We start from the raw sequence: 15,635 nt of genomic DNA, 5'->3' as shown, positions 1-15,635 counted from the left end.
ATTTGGTGAGACCAGCGGGTTAAAGTAACTAAGTAGGTTATTTGACACTACTTGAGTATTTACATTTAAGGGTACTTTCTACTTCTACTCCACTACAATTCAGAGGTACAAACTAGCTGAACCTTTACCAGCTTTGAGAACACTTTAATGATCAATCATTATAAAACACATCATATATATTATTATGAAATGGACCAATCTGCACAATGACTACTTTTTCTGTTGCTAAGTATATTCTGATGCTAATACTTTTCTACTTTTACTTGGGTACTCATACACTCCGGTACTTCTCTAAGATCTAAGTACTTCTTCCACCTCTGGGTAAGACAATGAATAAACAATAGGGTTGAAAAATGACTAATCATGATTTTTTGCAAGATTTAAAATTCTAGCTGTGTTTTGGGGGGGCAGATCAAACAAATACACGTAAGAATAAAGAAATGCATGACAAACTGGTCAGAGAAATCAGAGGGGTTTTACTTGATTTATTATTTGTATTATAACATGATTTCCGGATTATTAGAATGAAATCTGACAACTGACCGACACTTAACTAAAGCATGGACAAAGCCTCTGTCAGGGAGCTGGGACCCCCCTCTGTATAACGTGTGCTACACTGTTCTCTCTGCTTCTATCATACTGGTCTATCCATCCCTTCTCCACCTCTTTTATAATAATATACTTTTAAATCAAAAATATTGTGTTCAACTTAATATTACAGTTATGTAGAATCTGTTGACACAATACATTTAATTAAAGTCAACGTTTCAGTTTCCTTTCAGTGTACATGGAGGTAGTTATATTTGATTACTGATGTCCATTGTCCAGTGGTTTCCAGTTGTTTTCTTTGCATCTTCGTGGCCATGCAATTCATGGTCAAAATTCACTTTTGAAAAACGGGGAGTTTTTTGCTGATAGCGTGTTACACAAAGAGATGGTAACACTAACTTTGTACTAAGGAACCAGCCCAATGGTTTGGCTAATTTAAAGAGAATACATCTGCATTTGTTTTGATGTTCTGAGAAAATAACAATACAAAGTACCGTTTTCAAAAGGAAAAACAAAGGTACATTTGAGTCAAATTAAAACCATTTTGTATTCATTTTAAACTTGTGCACACTTCTACATTAGGGAGACATACCGTTACTCTATTAATGCAATTTAAGGGAGATTTCCTTCTTCCACTTAATTTATCCTTTTCTTAAGGTTGATATGCCTATTATCATAATGTACTTTTTTCAGTAAGGCTTTCATGAAGCCAGAATTAGATTTTGTAATGCATGTTACAGAAAAGCAACAGTGTGGACTCTGTATGTGAACACCCTGCAGCTTCAGTGTGGAGAGAAATGCAACAAGACTCATGGAAAAGACACATTACTTTATTTAAAGACTCAAATCAAACAGCTCTTTTTTAAATCCCATTTAATATATAAAGACTTATTTGGCTCACTTGATCCATACTATTCACACTTTCACAAAGTGTGATTGTAACAGTTCTGACAGTTTGGCCTGGTGTCAGGATTCACAGAGCAGAGAGAGGCTGCACCTGTAGAGCAGGTTGGACTGCATAGTGTCTGTGTGTGTGTGTGTGGGGGGGGGGGGGGGGGGGGAACAACAACACGACTGACTGTAGAGAGGGAGAGACACAGAGGACTCAGAGGAATACAGCACCACAGAAACCACCTCTCAACAGGTAAGGCACATTTAACACACACTTTGATACATTATACAGTTAACCCACTCTTTATTATACACTTATCTACCACTAACAGTCTCTTAACATATTATAAAGTGAACTAATACTCAAGACTTCACATAATGTTAGGTTAACCAACTCTCACATATAGTCTCTTAACATAGTTATTTATATACTGTTTTAGGATCAAATTGTGCTAATGGCCTCAGCAGTCTGTCGTACTTTAAAAACATGCAGAAAGCCACACTGTTGTCTCTTATCTAATGTGAGATAACATTCAACAGTAAGTACACAATATGTACAGAGTTTGAGCTGAGCACCTCTCGATGTTGCTTTGGACAAAAGCTAAAGGAATGTAATACCAATGTGTTGAAAGAGTGTCAGATAATACAGGTGCAGACTGCTGGAGCCTGCTGCATTAGCTTTATTGTTTCCCCATGCACAACTCCACTCATGACTAGTTTAGCAACAATGCACTGAATGCTGCTGTTGGCAGGATAACACAAACAAACATGCCTGGGACATTTCTGATCAGAACAATCATAATAACAATAGTTCTGCTTTCAGTATTTCCGCTAAGATAGGCTAATCTTTCTTAGTAACACACACTGAAAGAACTGAACGATGTCAACAGATTTGACAAGTCTGTAATAGGTCAGTTGGAAGCACTAATATTAAGTTGAACCTTATATTTGTATATAAACCTAATAGTATTGCTTTCAACTAACCTAATACAGTTTTGTGAAATCTTTTGAAATAAAACATTTAATCAAAGTCAACCTTTTGCCCTAGTCTAAGGACGTAGAGCTTTGAAAATGCACCTGAATACTGAATTTTCCCTGCATTAGAGGGGTTAAGGAGTGGGTCATAAAACACGGAAATTAGTCAACATTTTCAGCACTTTGGGTACGCTTGTCTCAATGTTTCTATTTTAACTATTTTAACTTTTAAATACCTGCTGCTGAATGCCGGACGCTTTTGTTTGTCTTAAAAACAGCGGTTGCTAAAAAGGGTTAATGAGAACGCTAAATGCATCATGCAAAACATTAGCATTAACGTTAGCTTTTTCATTTCATATATGGGCAAGGCCTTGTGATCATGCTGCTGTGACAAAAGATGTTCCCAAATTGGGATAAATAAGGTATTCTAATCTAATACAGACATAAAGCAGAAGAATAAGAAAAACCTAAAGGCAAAAATATACTGTATGACTGTTAGGGCCTCTGTAAGGTGAAAGATAATAATCTGAGATTTGGAGAAGTGGTAGTTATATAATAATACAACCAGACTGGCATCTACGAGGAACCCACTGTGAGCTGCACTTTTTCAGAAGTGTCTGGACAATAAATCCAATCTAGTCAGATTAAGCCTGAATGTGTTTTATGTTTCTGAGCAGCACTCTCTTTACTAAACGTTGTGTCATCCAGAGCCCCAAACTGTGCCCACTGTGTGAAGGGGAACACTTCTATCAGCCATTCTGATCCCTCAGAAATATGTGACATGAACAAAGGTCAGGTAGAGTTTCTCATCAAAATATGACGTTGTACGGGTAAAACAAAAACAGAGTGTGTGTGTGCGTGTGCGTGTGTGTGTGTGTGCGTGCGTGTGTGCGTGCGTGTGTGTGTGTGTGTGTGTGTGTGTTTGTGTGTGTGTGTGTTTGTGTGTGTGTGTGTGTGTATGTGTGTGTGTGTGTGTGTGTGTGTGTGTGTGTGTGTGTGTGTGTGTGTGTGTGTGTGTGTGTGTGTGTGTGTGTGTGTGTGTGTGTGTGTGTGTGTGTGTGTGTGTGTGTGTGTGTGTGTGTGTGTGTGTGTGTGTGTGTGTGCTGCTTACTATACTTCCTACAAACACATTGCAAACAATGAGAGTAACAGGGAAATATTATGTAACTATTAGAGCTATTACACTGACACTTATTTACAATAATGTTGTTGTTAATGTAAACTACAAAGTCATACAATCTAAAATCACCTTGATCATTGCAATGTGAGTAGTATTAATGCAATAGTAACAGATGGTAATTTGTCATTAGTTGCGCTCTGCACTATAATCTGATGTCTCCCAGTGTGAACTGACCTAACCCTGGTGACATCACTGTGACATCATATTGATATTACTGTTACAGACTCATTAGCTGTTCAGTTTGAGTTACTGTTTTCTTCTGACAACAGGATACAATTGGAACATATCAACCCCGGAAACCAGTTGCACTCCTGCTAACCAATCAGAATAAATTATACTCTGCCTCTATTGTAACAACATTTTTGCTTTACTTTAAACCCAAGCAAACAAATGTATAACTTGGTAAACTTCAGAAACACATTGGCGTTTGACTGGCACTATTTTTAGCTGTGGATGTGGATGACTTGCACGTTTCGACTTTGTTGCCATGTTTAACTTTTTCATGACAATTACAATTAGGTATTACCATCTCCAATCAACATCAACACAACATCCACACTAATTATTCACAAGTTAAAAAAATATACAAGTTCAATCATAAGACATGATGGAGACATGTGAAATGGGACGCCCAAACGAAGCTTGGGAATAGGGACCCAGACACTGAAAATAAATGATTCATATTATATATAATATTATTATAGTAGCCTACCTACAGGGGTTAAATTGGGCCGGGGCTGTCCGGGGCTCAGCCCCGGCACATAGGACGATGGTCTGACATCATCACCCTCGCAAATGTGTCATATACAAAAAACTATGTTAAAACTTTTTTCGTTGTTAATATAGACTATAGTGTCGATATGTATTGACTTTACTTTCAAATAGCAGATCTCTGTGACCGGATATCGTTTTTTGGCTTAGTGAACGTGTGTCTCTGCTCCGATCAGGAGTTGCAGCCCGCAGCCCCCCCGCCCGGACTCCGCGAAACCACGCGACCCATCCTGTAACACGGAGCCCGTTTCCTAAACCAAGCTAAGTGTATGTATGTGAGTGCATAAAGCTGAGTTCTGATCGGTCATAATAACATCTACTTTTGGTGATGATTAAATCGTTTACAGCAGTGTTTCCGCCAGACCAGGGCTGAGAGGGCGTCCACCCCGAGAGCGGGAGGGGGTGTTTTGAATTTTGACTTGAGCCGTCCCTTATTGATACTGACTTTTTACGTTAGTGAGCCGGATCATTTGGCTCTGCTCTCTTAAAGCGCCGGCTGTTTCGGCTCCCAAACGGCTCTTCATGTTGCCACAGTTTACAACGGAGCCTCAGTTTCGCCGCTGCGAGGCTCTGGCGCTCGCAGCTCACGCGCGTGCTCCACAAATCGTGCACGTTCCGTGTTGTACTGTAGCAGGCACCTTCGATGTCGGGGAAACGATCTTCAATACTCCGAAAAGAATCCCACCAGACTCCTTTGCCCCTCCAACAGAGGGATGTCTTTGTCCTTTTTCCTTTTTGTTATTTCAAGCAATAAAAACTCTCGATCTTCTCTCGAATTATTAATATTTTTTGACGCCCTCAGCTCGCGTTCAGGGCGTCCCGAGCTGAATAAGGGCGTCAAATGGCGGCAAGACGCCCCCCTGGCGGAAACGCTGGTTTACAGTGAAATGTACAGCATACTTTTGGCCATAATCTCGCAGCCCTATAACTGAGATTTCATCAAAAATGTTCTCTAGCAAGTGTGCAGAGCAATTATGATTTAAAATAGCAATTTGAAGGTTGGATATTTGTAAACATCTTTGTGTGTAGGCCTACATTAATAATTTAAGATGTAAATAAATTCAAATTAAGTAATTGCTATTTGTATTGTGTCATTTGGTGGCATCAATATTTGCATTAGATACAGATAATGGAGCAGTTGCTTTAGGGCCTCATATACAGTATAGCCCTTACGGTAAAATCATGAGATCTTCGACACCGCCCCCCCCCACCACCCCCGCCCCACCGACCCTTCCACACAGAGCCCCCCCACATATCAAATCCCAATTTAACCCCTGAGTACCTCAAATTGGAGAGAGTTAATGTACTATACAGAAACATACCTAACACTAACCAAAACCCTCAAAACTAAACTACTCCAACCTTAACTACTTAATCATCGAACATATTTATTTCATCAGTCCAAGCATTGGTTTAAAACAAATTCAATAACTCTGATCACAGGACAGGCACCCACAGAAGCTCAACCCTGTGTCCGTGTTCAGCATACTAAGGGTGAAATTATCAGACCCCACCAATCTGCAGATTCTTCCAGTGGTCAAGGAAAAATAACCTGACAAATGAAGAAAAACTTGAGCCTGTTGAGGGGATTGTAAAAAAAGACATAAATCGTTTAATTTGTTTGTACAAATCTTACCTGATATATTAATGTGAACTCTATTTACGCAGTCATTCATGAGGAAAGGACTCTGCATTGAGGCTGCATGCAGACAGAGAGGACGTACAGACACGAAATACGATACGATAATACTTTGAGTCTGACCTTTTTCTTGCATCACAGAAGCTCCATTTTCAACATCAACAAGGGAAATATATGAAACAAAAACAAGGGAAGAGACATTAAGCATTACATTACAATCAATGACGAAAATGTGTTCCTGGGCCTTTTTGTACAATTGATCTGGGATTAAACTCTGTATTTCATTTCAGTGTGACAAAAGAATGCTTCTTACCTTATTAACCTGTGGGACTCTGATCTGATTGAGCTGTTTGCATTGTTTGCCATCGTTCTGGTGTGTGAACGTGGTTCCATGGTATTTCACAATATCCTTGCAACCAGTTTGACTGCTCCTTATAAGCCTATAGGGAATTCACATACATCAACCTTGGTGTAGATTCCTTTCTTTACGACCAAAACAAACCACCAGCAGATCTAGAATGAACCCTTAAAGGACGGGATTATGTCATCTGAATAGAAAAAAAAGATAAATGCTTTCCCTTACAGTTAGATTAAAAAAGTTGTATACATTATAGGCAGACATATACTGTACTTATAAATAAATAACATAAATACATTGTTGTTTTTGGTTTTCATTAAGGTTACTTTTAATCTTCTTTATTTTAAATATCTTTTTTTCGAAAGCATTATGTGAACTTGATCCTAAATATCTTGGTTTCTTCTTTCCTAAAGTCATTGTTCTGTTGTCTTACATAATACTAAAAATGCATATTTCATTGCATTTGATATTGAGGATATCCAAAAGTAACATAAAGTAATCAGGTTACATTACTTTTATATTGTGATACTCAGATTACGTTACTGATGACAGTTACCTAATTTTAACGGAATACAAAAACCTGAAATGTTGACTTTAATTACATGTATTGTGTCAACAGATTTCACATAACTGTATTAGGTTAGTTGAAAGCAAAACAATTTAGTTCAAATGTGATATTATTGCTTTCAACTAACCTAATACAGTTATGTGGAACCCTTTGAGATGATACATTGAATTAAAGTCGATGTTTCAGTTTCAGTGTAGAAGGTCTGTCTATGTTTTCTTCATCCTGAGCTATCCCTTCCGAACAGCACACTGTCTCTCTCCAGCTGATCGTTGGATGGCGATGGAGCTTTCTGCAGCCTCCCTGTCTGAAGACCAGTTCACCTGCTCCATCTGTCTGGATGTGTTCAACAACCCCGTCTCCACCTCATGTGGCCACAGCTTCTGCCAGGCCTGCATCTCCTCCTACTGGGACACGAAAGTGGGGGCCAAATCCTATGAGTGTCCCCTCTGCAAGGAGCCTTTCCGCAGGCGACCGGAGCTCCACATCAACCGCACCCTGAAGGAGATCACGGAGCAGTTCAAGCAGATCGTCAGCTCTGGAGGGCAGGGTGTGGACGATCCAAACTCTCACCCCCGCCATCGCCATCCCTCTCTCTCTCTCCCGCAGAGGGTGGGGGAGCTGCCGGGGACCGTCTTCGCTGAAATGATTAATCGTTTCCAGCAGCTGCAGACTCCGGGGACGCCTAACACCCACCCCTCCTCACCCGATGACCATCTCCCTCAGAGCCCAGCCCCATTCAGTGATGAGCCCCAAGACCCGCCTCCCCCCTACTCACCCCCCCGCAGGTGCCACCCTACGTTCTTAGACACTGCACCGAAAACACTGGAATGTTGATTTGGATTAAATGCATTATGTCAACAACTTTGGCATAACTGTATTAGGTTGGTTTAAAGCATTAATATTACGTTTAAATACAAATTATTATTTAATACAACTAATCTAATATAGTTACAAGACATTTGTTGACATAATACATTTAATCAAAGTAAATGCTTCCGTTTTTTCAGTGTACTCACTTCTCAGTGCTTGTGCAAATACATTGTGGTATCTGCAGTATAGTAAATAAGACCACCGGTCTGCTGTCTCCATCAGAACAAATGAGATAAACCATTCCGTTTTAGATCCTCTTCTAAAGAAGTTCTTATTGGTCTATAATATTTAGAACCCACAGAAAACAATCCACAATGTAGCCTACCATAATCCACAAATATATCATTAAACACAACATGTATTTTATTGATATGTAGGCTATAGGCTATTGCTGTGTATGTATCACAATACAACTTTTATAGGTTTACAGTAGTGCTATTTAAACATTTGTGGACACATTTCCACACATGAAATGACTTGGCAGGAGAGATGCACTCGTGTTTTTGTGTCCTTATTCAAAATTAAAATTGAATACCAGGTAAAAAAAAAACACAAACGCAGCAGAGAAATTGACCAATTAACTATTTCTTCATTAAAGGTGGGTAAGAATGGAGAAACCAGCTCGAGTGCGCTAGAATTTGAAACAATTACACAACCGAAAACAATTTGCCCCTTCTTTCAGACTTCCTCACAGAGCCCCTCCTCCAACACACACGAACGCGCACATGACCAATGAGGGCACGAGATAAGTTTCTGCACAGATGGAAGGCTGACAGGCAGGTCGGCCATCCAGTTATTTTAGCCGGGCCGGCTCAGATGATTGGTCGTGCTTTTTACAGTACTACGGCTTCCACAGATGACATTTTGTTATGGATTTATTGTCAAAGCACTTAAGATATTCATTGCTATCGGGATGTTAAGAGCATTTCATGGAAGTGAATTACCTACCCCACCTTTAAATGTACTACTTTTGAAATGCAAAAACATCAACTGTGTAAATTGCCTTTTGAGAATCACTTGATTTGACTTAAAAACTACAGATGTATCAATTTTCCATGTTGTTAAATATAATTTTATGGCAGGCATACCGTGAGTGTGCCCAGCGACTCCTTCCAGAATCTTCCCAAGTGTCCCCTCCACCTGAGAACTCTGGAGCTCTTCTGCCGCACCGACAACATCTGCATCTGCTCCAGCTGTGTGGAGACAGCGGAGCACAGGGGGCACAGCATCAGCCCCGCCCAGAGGGAGTTGCACAGCAGGAAGGTGTGTGTGTGTGTGTGTGTGTGTGTGTGTGTGTGCGTGTGTGTGAGTGTGTGCGCGTGCGTGCGTGCGTGCGTAAGAGAATGTCAGGAGAGTTTTCTAACTGGGATGGACAGCGAAATACTTGAATGAGAGTCAGGGACAGTGGAAACAAATTGGCTGAAAACACTTTTTACGAGGCTTGTTTTGGACATAAAACATTTATTTAAAGAAATAATAGGAACATTCTTGTGCTGCAGGGTTAAACGTTATAGAGTTAGTTTAAGTTAACCCTAAGGAAACGTATGTTTTTCTGTTCTCCAGTCCCAGTTGGGTGTTGCAGATGTGGAGCTGAAGGGTCTCATCTCTGAGAGAGAGAGAAAGGTGGAGGAAATACACAACTCCCTACGAGAGATACAGGTGAGTTTCTCTCTTTACAAAGGTGAACCCTTTTTTAGAATGGGCAAAAGTTCAATCTGAACGAACTATCACTCTTACAATATTACAGACAGTAGCACCTACAGTATATATATTCATTCTTAAAAATCCTATTAAAACATTTATTTTTGATGTATGTGTTATATAACGAAAACCGTGATTTCCTGAGAGCTGTCTAGCTGAGAACAGTCCCAGGGATTGAAGGTATAACTCATTTCTCATACAGAGATTTTACATTCAAAAGAAATGCTTTCAGTTGCAGCGCCTTTGCCAGTATGCACAAAGTAATAGGTTGGTACAGCCTGGAAGTCTCCTGATCAGTTTGCCCCCCCGCCCCCGAGCTCTCTTTTCATCATGTCCATCTGTCCCCAGGCTGCTTTGGAGACACAGACTCATGGAACTGTGTGTGTGTTTTCCAAGCTGATCTCCAGGTTGGAGCGCTGCCAAGCTGAAGTCTTGGAGGTAAATAAAACCAACATAGGAAGTATGCAGAGAATCTCCAGGCTTTTTCTGTTAACGTTGACATAAGACTTGTGATTATTATGGTGTGTGTCCCCCAGGTGTTGGAGAGGAGCCGGTGGGCGGCTGAGCACAGAGCGGATGTCCTGCTGACGGAGCTGCAGGAGGAGTTCTCTGAGCTGAGGAAGAGGAGGGAGGCCGTGAGCCAGCTGGCTCTGACTGAAGACTACGTACTCTTCCTCAGGGTACTCAATGCAGGAGTCAATACAGAGATATGAGATACCACAACTAATACAGTAGTGATACATACACAGGTCTACAGGACACTGACAAGTCTGAAGTTAGTTAAAGGTCACCTATTGTGCAAAATCCACTTTTATTTTATACACCAACATGTGTCCCCTCTTCTTCATGTCTCTTCTACATCAACATGTGTCCCCTCTTCTTCATGTCTCTTCTACATCAACATATGTCAACATGAACATCAACATGTGATTCAACTCTGGGAATAAGCAGCAGATATAATGATTTACCAATGGCACCCTCTCTGAATGTGTTTCTTTAAGCCTGTTGATATCACATGTGTTTAAGACATTCCCTCTGTGTGCAGAGCTTCCCTGCCCTGTCCAGCCCTCCCCCAGTGAAGGACTGGTCCTCTGTCTCTGTGGTGTCTGAGCTGACCTCGGGGGCGGTTCTCAGGACTGTATATCAAATGATGGAGCGCGTCCAGGAAGAGATACAGCAACTGCCCAAAGTCTGTAAGTCTAAGAGAGATGTTGATTTCAAGGGGAAGATCATGACACAGATGGAATTATCTTGAATCTTATGTGCAAAGTCTTTAGAAATAAAAGGATCACCTGAACCATAGCAGTGTCTACACTTGTGTTCTACGAGCTCTAATAGTGTTTATTAGCATAGTGGTATAAAAATCATGTTCATTCCCATATTTCACAGTCCAGCAATCGTCGGAGCATGCTGTACCAAAGACCAACCCAAGTAAGATCCTGATTAACTAACAGCACAACATGTTATTTAAATCAGTGGCAGAATCATTTCAAAAGAAAATATATTCTATTCTTTGCAGAGACAAGAAAGGTTCAAGAATATGCAAGTAAGGATTGAAAGGAGTCTGTTGTCATTGTAAACAGTGGTCAGTTATGTTTTCATTGCTGGTGTAATCATAAACATCTCTCAATCTGTCAGCAAACGTCCTTTTAGATGCCAACACAGCCCACCCACGGCTCATCATCTCAGCTGACGGGAGGCAGGTTCAGTGTGGGGAGCGCCACCAGTCTCTGCCCGACTACCCCGAGCGCTTCGACCGGGTGGTGTGTGTGCTGGGCCGCCAGGGCCTCAGCTCAGGGCGCTACTACTGGGAGGTACAGCATGTGGACAGATACTGTTTGTTCTAGAACGGTGCAGTGATAGCGTCTTTTTTTAGGTTGACCCCTCGACTAGTAGCAATGAGGATTTTTCCATTGGATTTTGGAATACTGCAGAAACAAACCATTATAATACTGTCAGCATGATTATCTCCACCTACAGTATTAATAACACTTTTTTCAGCGTAAATGCATTTGCCAGACGGAAATAGTTAACGTTTGGCTATAAACAAACTATTTACACATGAACATCTCAAGGAAACTGGAAGAAATAGTAACTAATTTCCAGGTTCTAACAAACATTCCTGCAGCTCTCTACATTGACAGTACTGACCCCTGACTGTCTCGAGAAGCATGCACTGCACCATGTGATATCAGGCTGAGAAAATACTTGTGCGTTATGACAGAGTGCACGCAAACATGCAGTTCACCCAACATGAATACGTTTTGTTTTTGAGAATTACGTTTTTTTTTTTATCAATCTACAGAGACACAGAAGGCTGTTTAATTTATTTTAAGTCAATGATGAAACTTTTCTTGGAAAACTGCCTCAATGTTGAACGACAAAATAAGCAGATTACAATTTGAAAGAGCTTGTGAAATACTGCTACTGTAGCTTACATCTAAGGGAGGCATAGATAACTTGGCTGATATTGGTATGTCATTTATGGGAAACTCTCTTGACTTGAACACAGGGATTTTGGCCTTTGCAATAATTTCCAAGCAAAAAAAACTATAAAACACACTACAGGAGAAGGAAAAGCCCAACAAGCAGAATAGGGCCCTTTAACTCTTGGCAGTAACTGCAGCGCTCTGCTCCTACAGGTGGAGGTTGGAGGAAAGACTGACTGGGACCTGGGAGTGGCAAGTCACTCTGTCAATCGGAAGGGCAAAATCACTGTAAGCCCCGCCCACGGCTACTGGTTCCTGAGCTTGCGAGATCGGACGGACTACGCCTTCCGAACAGAACCCTCCACCAACCTGACCGTGAACCCCAGACCCACGCGGGTTGGCGTCTTTGTGGACTGTGATAAGGGGGTGGTGTCCTTCTTCAATGTGGAGGCCAGATTGCTCATCTTTACATTCACAGATGTCTTTCCTGACACCATCCATGCCTTCTTCAGCCCCTGTACTAACAAATCAGGGCGGAATGAGGCTCCACTTATCATCTGCCCTGTTGCAATGCCAGAATGAAATGTGAAAAGGACTTCTTCACTTCCACTCGCTTCATGTATGATGGAAGATACCTCTGCAATATATTTGATCATCTGCAATTTAATGCTGTGTAGACTAAGTCATGAGGCTAAAAGTTTACTTCATTTATTTATGCCTGAGGTGTCACTCATGTGGCGGTCCATATGTCAATACTTTAAGACTGTTCTCACATTGGTAATTTCCATTTTTGGTGATATCTATTCAGACACACTGCAGCACAGAGACATAGCTGAAACCAAGGTAAACAAAATGTTTTTAGTCTGAGGGAAAACATTAAAAAAGAAAGACTACACCAAAAACAGTGTGATGTACAGTATGAGAGCCTTAGCTAAATGTGTGGCTCTTTGCAAAAGTCCAATCATATCTGACCTAAAGGCTTACATCTAGTTCAAAATATATTTTGTATGACGATTGTGTCTTTTTAGAATTCTGTCAATTCAGTAGTTGCTTTAACTTTAACACTACTTTAACAACGTGTTAAAATGATTATTATTACATATTATTATATAAGATGTTATTTTATTGTTTACTTGTATATCATGCAATGGTTTACAAACTACATTTGAATATACTGATCAGCATTTTTAAGATACCTTCATTCATTTTGTTCACGATCACTGCACTGTACTGCAAATTGAAAATGTTTGCAGCTGGGTGTCTAAGCAGCAATTAAGTGGCACAAACACAACAATACCATTTTGAGTTGTCATTCAAAGTTGACATGACCACAATTTACAGAATGCTGTCAGGCCAGTTGGGGCATGACATTTGTTCTGTTGGAAAGAGCAAACAGGGAAGCTTAAATGGATCAGAGAAGTTATTACGTAGCTATTCTTCTAAACAGCGATCTCATGTATCAGTCTTTGGAATGTCCCGTTCTGCTTATTGAGTCAATACGGGAATGGAAACTCTAAGTCAAGATTAAATAAAAAATATATTTTTAACACTTTTAGATCACATATTGTACACATATTTAACAATACATTCCCAAAAAAATGTAAAGGAAAAAAATCCTTTAAACCCAATCATATGTGATGTGAACTTATGTAATATAAAGAACTCCTCTTACAACCCAGTCTCATGCCATTTCGTGTTATAGTCACAACATTTATTCTATTGATTCGTGTTCACCAACACGATTTTCCACTTTTTTTCATGTCACACAGAACGAAGCAATGTATTTCTATTGGTAGTCTGTTTCGTGCCTGCAGTACGTATTTTTGTCCGGTGTCGGTACCAGATGTGTTCGGGGTACCATATGTGTTCGGGGTCCGTCTCTTACCAGTGACGTCACGACGTCATGACGTCAATGAAGTCACGCATTGTGATTGGCTGTATGGTAATTTACCCACGCTGTCTAGAGTATAGAGGTTTTTTTTTATCATTACATTAAATTGCATTTAGCTGACGCTGAAGTGCATTCGACCAACAAGATAAAAACTTGAAGAAATACAATAAAACTTGAAGAAAAACAAAGACGAATGAGGAGAAGAACAAGAGAAATCGAAGGTAAGAAGTATATAACGTAATATGGTAGGTATGTCATATGTTCAGTGCCGTTGGTATGTTAGTTCAAACAGTAACAACGGACTATTTTTCTTAGCGTATGCATGTCAATTTAAATCAATACATACAACTATTTCACATGTACAATATTTTCTTAGCCCTAATACTTAATACTACTTATTTCGTTTTGATTGTTATATTTGATTATATTATATATTATCAATAAATTATATATTATATATCAATATGATATACTTTTCTATATAATAGATTATCAAAAAAAGTATTTATTAAGTAAGGGATAATGTGCAGCAATCACAATCAATTCCACACTCGAATCCATAAAGACAAAGTAAATCTGTTTACAGTTGTTTCATATGGATGTTGAGAGGTATCCATATATCTCTTCATTTTGCTCTCAAAGTGCACCAGATTGATGCATTTAACTTCAATATTTAAAAAAAATCACTCCAAAGGGAGTGCTTGTTCTTCCTTCTGTCTGTCTGTATCTGTGTATTCTCATGTTTCGATTAACCCAGCCAAATTTTTCTTCTTTTGTGTCTTGATGTGATCTTGAGTCGAGGCTGATCCTCTTGCTGTGGTCCCGCATCCTGGATACTCTATCCTGAGTTCTGGATTAAGTCGTGGACTTCGGGTCGTGGTTTCATTGTGCTGCCTCCCTGAAGGCTCCCACAGGATTGTTGACATCTTCGTGGATTCATCCTATTATTATAGACGCATGCATTTCCTAACATTCGGTCTACCTATGTTGTAAAATGTATTATCTCTTGGATTTACACACGGCATCTATTGCACGTCTGTCCGTCCTGGGAGAGGGATCCCTCTTCTGTTGCTCTCCCCGAGGTTTCTCCCATTTTTCCCTTTAAACTTTGGGTTTTCTCTTGAAGTTTTTCCTTGTACGATGTGAGGGTCTAAGGACAGAGGGTGTTATGGTTTAGGTGTTTAGCTTTCTCCTCCTCCCCTATGTCTTCTCTCTCTCTCCTGTGCAGTGTGGTGATCGTTAGAAGGCTCAGCTGGTTCACAATGAGGAGCACCTGTACTCATCTAATCAACTTTTCCATAAAACCCTGGTCATGTTCACACTCCAGTGCCAGATAATTCCGTCTCACTCGGTAGAGCTGAATGTCGTAGTAGCCTAGCTTAGTCTGATTTTCTCTTGCTGTTTTTGTTGAAGAGTAACCTTGTTTTTTACTCTATTTTTCCAGTGTCTGCTCGAGCCAGCCTGAGTCCTGCTGCCGCCACCAGCGTGAACTAGATCCACCTTCATTTTGTGGATTGTTTTTAGTTGCTCCTTTTTTCCTTTATTAAACTTTGTTAAAAGACTGAATCCATCTGGTCGCTGCCATTGTAGGTCCTGAACTTTGGACCCAGCCCTAACAGAGGGTGTCGTTTTCTTCTCATACTGATATTCTGAACAAACTGCTGTTGTATTAGCTGTAAAATGTCTTTACTGTAGGGTATTTTTATTATTTGTACAGCACTTTGGCTCGACCAAAAATCGTTTATAAATGTGCTATATAAATAAAACTTGATTTGATTTGAAAGGGTGTGCGCCAAGGTTCCATATTAGGACC

The 15,635-nt window shown here is 40.2% G+C and overlaps 1 protein-coding gene across 6 annotated transcripts; it reads left to right on the top strand.

Annotated features, from left to right (window-relative positions):
* The first annotated feature begins 1,608 nt into the window (after positions 1 to 1,608).
* On the top strand, positions 1,609 to 13,609 carry LOC307030494 (E3 ubiquitin-protein ligase TRIM21-like). Of its 6 annotated transcripts, XM_079666967.1 has the most exons (12): positions 3,188 to 3,206; positions 4,543 to 4,633; positions 7,176 to 7,716; positions 8,884 to 9,064; positions 9,365 to 9,460; positions 9,851 to 9,940; positions 10,039 to 10,182; positions 10,548 to 10,695; positions 10,892 to 10,933; positions 11,022 to 11,048; positions 11,141 to 11,316; positions 12,145 to 13,609. In XM_079666967.1, the coding sequence occupies exons 3-12, from the start codon at positions 7,205 to 7,207 to the stop codon at positions 12,511 to 12,513; spliced, it is 1,785 nt and encodes a 594-aa protein (XP_079523093.1). In that variant the 5' UTR covers positions 3,188 to 3,206; positions 4,543 to 4,633; positions 7,176 to 7,204; the 3' UTR covers positions 12,514 to 13,609. The 6 variants fall into 6 exon arrangements, with proteins under 6 accessions (XP_079523092.1, XP_079523091.1, XP_079523093.1 ...); XM_079666966.1 differs by lacking the exons at positions 3,188 to 3,206; positions 4,543 to 4,633 and adding an exon at positions 1,609 to 1,693 and having other exon boundaries at positions 7,194 to 7,716; XM_079666965.1 differs by lacking the exons at positions 3,188 to 3,206; positions 4,543 to 4,633 and adding an exon at positions 1,629 to 1,693.
* Positions 13,610 to 15,635: the final 2,026 nt, after the last annotated feature.

Source organism: Notothenia rossii (genome assembly GCF_949606895.1).
Source record: "Notothenia rossii genome assembly, chromosome: 1".
In the NCBI taxonomy this organism is placed as follows: Eukaryota; Metazoa; Chordata; class Actinopteri; order Perciformes; family Nototheniidae; genus Notothenia; species Notothenia rossii.
Note: the sequence above shows the minus strand (reverse complement) of the source record. Positions and strands in the feature narration are given on the sequence as shown.

What these genes read in the sequence shown, in the direction of transcription:
- LOC307030494 (XM_079666963.1), top strand. Translation starts at nt 7,109, where the DNA reads ATGTTTCAGTTTCAGTGTAGAAGGTCTGTCTATGTTTTCTTCATCCTG. An exon ending in CCCTACTCACCCCCCCGCAG is followed by an intron (nt 7,717 to 8,883) that starts GTGCCACCCTAC and finishes ATTTTATGGCAG; the next exon opens with GCATACCGTGAGTGTGCCCA. An exon ending in GCCAAGCTGAAGTCTTGGAG is followed by an intron (nt 9,941 to 10,038) that starts GTAAATAAAACC and finishes TGTGTCCCCCAG; the next exon opens with GTGTTGGAGAGGAGCCGGTG.